This window comes from Haliaeetus albicilla, chromosome 10, assembly GCF_947461875.1.
Source record: "Haliaeetus albicilla chromosome 10, bHalAlb1.1, whole genome shotgun sequence".
NCBI classification, from domain to species: Eukaryota; Metazoa; Chordata; class Aves; order Accipitriformes; family Accipitridae; genus Haliaeetus; species Haliaeetus albicilla.
Genome location: NC_091492.1, coordinates 11,723,564 through 11,729,563, shown reverse-complemented (window position 1 = coordinate 11,729,563; position 6,000 = coordinate 11,723,564). Strand labels below are relative to the sequence as shown.

The 6,000-nt window shown below is 44.0% G+C and overlaps 1 protein-coding gene across 5 annotated transcripts in view; it reads right to left on the bottom strand.

Moving 5' to 3' along the window:
• Positions 1–469: 469 nt before the first annotated feature.
• Positions 470–6,000, bottom strand: part of PEPD (peptidase D) — a 177,981-nt gene continuing 172,450 nt past the window's right edge. For all 5 annotated transcript variants that reach the window (XM_069793476.1, XM_069793473.1, XM_069793475.1 and 2 more), the window contains one exon: positions 470–1,161. In XM_069793476.1, the coding sequence (XP_069649577.1) occupies positions 1,012–1,161 (150 nt within the window). In that variant the 3' untranslated portion in view covers positions 470–1,011. The remainder of the gene's footprint in view (positions 1,162–6,000) is intronic.

The window sequence follows — 6,000 nt, the reverse complement described above, 5'->3', positions numbered from 1 at the left end:
GCAGGCTGATGAACACCTACAGTAAAGAAAGGCTTCTCTGGGTAATTTAAATCCTGTATGAATGGAAAATAATTTTTATGATAATTATTAATATGTTTGTGGTGTATCCAAATAAAATTTACATGATTTAATTCTGAACCAGCTAACACTGGACAGTTAAAAATAACTCTGTCATTCTGCACAGCATATGCTGCTGAATGACCCTGAGCCCTGCAGCAAAGATTCCCCCTTCTTGCAATTTCTAAGGCTTGCGAACACCACAGCAGTCTATGTTTTTAAGGAACAAATAGATGGACAAACCTAATAAGCACTGGGCTGTGTGTGAAGGGTCAGTATACCCACTACCCACAGCAGAAAAATCTGGCTAATGAAGGGTCAAAGTTTCCAGAGCACAAATTGGTAGAAAGGTCAGATAAAGAAGCAGGAACGGGAGCAGAAGAGCATAATGATGACAAAGTTGTGAGTGGAAGTGATGCCAGGGATGAATTTTAATAAAAATTTGATTCTGCTTACTCCATTGACACTGAAATAAGATCCGTAAGAAAAATATAAGTGTCATTATGTCCACCGAGAACACCTGATTTTTCTTCTATGTTTTGTGCAGTACTTGTGATGAAGTTTAAAAAAGGACTTAGATTGTTACAATTGCTGACAGCATTCAGATAATCCGTTTGGTATTTTAGAGAGTGCCAATCATCAAAATTCAGATTTAATTGCAAGATATGTCTGAGTTGAGATTTGACAGAAGTGTAAGCCCCACTGATAATGCAGCAGGGTTACTCAAGTGGCACATGGTAACGTAAACTGCTGATTGCAAGCAACAGCATTTGAGTTACCTGGATATCAAGTGCTGAAGTCTTCTACCTTCATTTTTAATGAATGAATCATTCCAGTTAATAGCCTGCCTGCCTCTCTTGCTATTAAGAATTGGATGCATTTTATTTTATATGCTGCAGCATTAAATCAGAACGATGACTGATTAGTGTGAGACAGTAAGTATCATCCTGAAGTTTACTGCTTTTGGCTGGAGAGGCAGTCAAATGACTTGGCACCGCTTTGGCCTTCTGCCATGAAAGCCTCTATTTCTTCAACAGTACGCGGGACGCACGTTAGCAGCTCCATTCCACTGGCTGTCACTGCGATGTCGTCCTCGATCCGGACCTGTTACAGAGAACACGTGGTTACTAAGGTATTCCAGCTGGGGATGAGAAGCACATCAGGCAGTGACAGCAGCGAGAGCACAGGGCGTGTTTCAGTCCGTGGTGCTGATCAACACCAGGCAGAGCAACATCCCGCAAGCACCAGAACTGCCCATCGCCATCAGCGCCGTGGCGCAGAGCTGTGTAGGGTCCAATCCCCCCTGGGCCACCGGACCCTGCCACCCTCCTGGGATCACACAAGCTCCATGGTGACACCCGGCAGAGCAGCCCCGCAGGAGGTGGTGGCCCCGCAGGTGACTCGGGTGCTGCCTCTGCTACCTCGGGTGCACTAGGGACAGGCTGAGCGAGATGCTGCATCGGTGAGCTCATGCCGTGTCCTTACATGGGGCCAATAAATCTCAACCTCCTGACATCAGGAGCAGCAAAAGGAACATCTTCCCCTGAATTTGCCTCCAGCCTTGCTAGCGCATGGCTTGCTACGGAGAGGTTCAACAGCAGTGCCTCCTGACGCCCAAAGTGCTGGTTCTTGAAGCGGTCCTGTTGCTGAGCTGCAGTTAGCTGCTCTTTGCACTTAAACATCACATTCTCTTTTCTCTAAATACAATAAACATTCAAAGAAGGAACTGCTACGTGAAATAGCTTGTAGTTGATATTCAAAACATTGAATTTTGAGCTGGTAGGAAAGTCCTAAGCAGGTCAGACGTTCCTTTTAAAATACAATCACTACCTTTCAAATCATGCAAGGAAAAAGCTCTGTTTTCCAGCTCTTGTTCTGTTAAAATGAAAAGTATGCTCCATTTCTGTTTGACTCTAATCTCTTCTTACCAGTAAATATGCCTACACAGTCATTTCCCGTTATCTTATCAGAAAAATGTTAGCAAGTCGCTAAGCTGCAATAAAAGCAATTTTAGTAAGGTGTAAAATCCAAGAGAACACAAACTCTGGGGACTCCCACCTTACAGTTGCTTTAATTGTTTCTGACCTCTTGACATTTTCAACTAAAAATAAAGCTGGTTAACATTTGTACTTCTGATTGCAAAATAATCCATTTGTTCAAACAAAATGAGTCATCCAGTCCTTATTAAACTGTTTAATGATGTCTTTGCCAGATTATTTCTTTTACTTGGTATCAAGTTAAGTGTATTATAAAGCAGAATTAAATAAACAAACTCCACTGAGTTCACACATTTGATTTGGACAGCTGTAAATTTGAAAGCCCTGAGGCTCTTTACACTCCGTGTGCCTGAAAGGCTGGTGCCTTGCTGCAGAAGAGGAAATCGGCAACACATTGAATGACTCTGTACACTTGAACAGATTTTAACAGGGTGGGTTTTTTGATTCATTGCTTTGAATTTAGCCAGCTGAGCAAAAAGGAACCCAAGGATTCAGCAAGACGGTCGCATTGCATCTAAAGGTGAATTGTGCCCTCTGCCTTGCAGCAGCCCCCAGCATCTGTCCTGTGGGGTCGCGGGCCTGGGCACAGCCTGCCTGGGTGGACCAGCCCCTGCCAAAAACCTGCTGGTACCAGGCGAGCCCTCCAAAAGTGCCAGAATCCAGGGGACAGATCTGGTGACGTGGTAAAAGCCAAAGGATCATGTTGGCAAGCACACCAGTGTAAATGGAGCTGGGCACAGCACTGATGTGGAAAATAAAAATGTTAGTGCAAAAGTAAGTCCAAGAGCAGAGGGCAGGCCAGCCAAACCTAGAGCTGACTGCCTACGGAGAGAGCCTCTTCCTGAGCACCACCGGCTTCACAAACCTTCACCTGCTTGAGCAGAAATTCCCCAGTGTATCTGCTACAGAGAAATATCAGTCACAATTCAGCTGCTTAACTGCTAAGATTAGCAAAAAAAAAAAAAAAAAAAAAAAAAATTGTTGGTGTTTTCCACTTCAGTGTTTCATGCCTTCACCAATACCTCCGGCACTCTTTCAGAGGACAGACTGACTTAGAAGCAGAGCAGATGAAAACCAAAGAGGGAGGGGGAAGAACAAGTGGGACAAGGTGTCTGTCAATGCTGTACCCTATCTAGGCCACAAGAAAAAATCAGGATGGGGAAGGAGCTGGAAAATGGAGCTAGAGTGATGAAAGGAACCAGGGAAAGGAAGATAGAGTGAGGCAAGACAGGGTTGACAAAAAATGGACAAAGAGAGGTGGGGCTGGCTAAGGAGTCCAGGAAGGGAGATCCTGGTGGAGGTGAGAAGCGAGACACCCTCAATAAGGAGAGCACATGGGGGTGCTGGAGCCACCTAAGCTGGGGAACTCAGAGTTACCAAATGGGGAAAGATGGGGAAACCCATCAGTTTGGAGTGCCACACACAGCAACTCATCGTATAGGAGAAATGTTAGATCACATAATCAATCCACAGCTGTGGATTGCTGTGACAATCAGGAGAGCCAGCACTGTTGCACCAGCCTGCTCACCATCAGCAACTCCAAATGGTCTTTGGGATGTAGCTGGAGGCGCACAGACCCACCGCTCCCATGGGGCCTCAACCATCATCCTGGGAAAGCTCCAGCTCTTTCTGCAGGATCTAACCATTTCTCTTGCCTGGATGAATCTCACCTGAAATGGGTGCTTGCCATAACAGAGAAGACAGACTTCTCACTCTCAGTGCACATTTTTCCTTTGCCTAAAAGCAACACAAGTGCAGAGGAACACAGGTTCTCAAGGGGGAGGAAATTTTTGCATTTGCTCTTTTCCTCACACACTCCATGCTTCACCCTGAGCTTAAACTCAGCAGCAGCAAGAAGCAGCTTCAGAGGACCTGCAAAACCTTCCCTACAGGAGAGCCCGGCATTTGGTCTTGTCTTGTATCCAAATGGACAAAAGATGCTGGATCTGCCTGGCAAGGCTCACTGGCTTGGGACTGCCTTTCCCAGCAGGGGACAGTGGTTATGAAACTTGCTCTCAGAGCTGTCCCTGTTTGCAGGCTCTTTGTTCAACAGTGCTGCTTGTTTCAGGGCTACGGAGTGGTTTGGAATCGAACACGGCTTAAAGGAACAGCAAACTGAGGTGTGAGGTTTGTTGTACCAGCAGCTTTCAGCATGCTCTGCAAACACTCCAGGGGAGGCTTTGCTTTTTTGGTGTGAAATGACACCCTTCAAAAAGCACTCCTGCAAAGGTGAGGTGGCCAGGAATGCCAGGACTGTCCCTAAAATACCTTTTTCTTATCAAGGGTAGTGGCATGATCTGTCTAGATAGACCTGACTGCACAACTGCCTAATGTCAGCAACAGACCATCAAGTCGCTCGACTCAGTGGACCCAACTCTGTCCCAAAGCAGGGCTGTGCGGGCACAGCCAAGGACAGCATAGGAGTTAAATACCAGGGCTGCTGTCAGCTATATATACAGCCTCGCACTTTGTCCTGACTTACTAATACAGTCATGCTCCCCAGAGCCTCCTGTGTTATCTTCCAAGGGAAGAGGGTTGTAGCGCTCATTCATTTCTTTTGGATGATGATATATATAAAAGGGTTTTGAGAATCAAGAAACAATTTTTGCCAATTAAATAGTCCAGATTTGCATGATGACAGATCCCAGATGTGATTAAAAAATACCACTGGTGACATGTGTCCTTTTTTTTTTTTTAATCTATCGAGCATTTGTTTCATTATGGCTGCGGAAAGCAGCAATACTATCACTGCAAGATTTAGAGCGCGAGACTTGCCTGGGAAATGATGACAGGACGTGGGCCACACATGCTACCCCACAAAGTAAATGAGCACATGTGCTTCTGTCCGGCTGAAGGATCCATGTGTCTCTTTTTATAGCTGGTATCCTACAGAGGCAGATGCATGTAGCCAAGGGGACTTGTTTCGACTCACCAATAATTCTTAACAGAGCAAACTTACCACGAGCAGGGTTAGACTTCTGTATTTCAGGGAAACTGGTTAGGAAATAGAGCTGCCCTTACATCAAACCCAGGGATAGGCAGGTACTTTGCAGGGTTGGGGAAAGCACTTTCCTGTTAGCAACGCCAAGCTGTCTTCTGTCAAGGCTAATAGGCTCTGTGCTACACAATGACTCTTTCTCTGCCCATGCTGCCAGTCTTTCCTCTTCTTATTCACAAGCAAGTCCTCATGTAAGGCACGCTTTATTTTAAAGGTCCACATATAAATATTTTATAAAAGAGGATCAAGATTAGTAGGGTGAGATCACGTATTTTATTAGATCAACTGATACGGCTGGAAAAAGAAGCTTCAGGCACGCAGTCCCTTCATCCAGGCTCAGAAAGAAGCAATAAACTATAAGCTAAATACAGGTTAGAAACAACTGCTCTTACCTTAACCTAATTATGTTAATTAGACAACTTAAGAGAAAAGGGTTAAAGAAGGTTTATAAGCAACTAGTTGCTGGTTTTGGGTTGCCTACAACTATCACTTTTCTTACAAGAACTTTAAAGAAAGCTATATATTTCATTATGACAACTGCTTTTCTAGGAAAACTTTTCAAAAAATGCTGTGTAGCATTATTACTGCTGCATAATATGAAATATTAAAAAGCAGATGAGCATAATGTTTATTGCCTAGTAAACTATTTCATTCCACAACACACATTCACCATAAACTCAGAAACAGAGCTCAACCTTCTGAAAAATAAAAATCAGGACAGAGACAACTGCATGGCTCTGTGAACCAAAGGTAGAAGCAATTAAATATCCTGCTTTTTATTTCATTTAACATTTGTTCCTGAGTAAGGGAAGTACTATTGTTTTGAAAAATATTGTAGTATTAGCGGATCTGCAAGGTCCTGGGCTTTGTAAATCTATTTAACTTTTAAATGAGAAAAATCTGCAAATGAGTTTTAACATATTAAGTCTAGAGCTAGTTCTACAAATC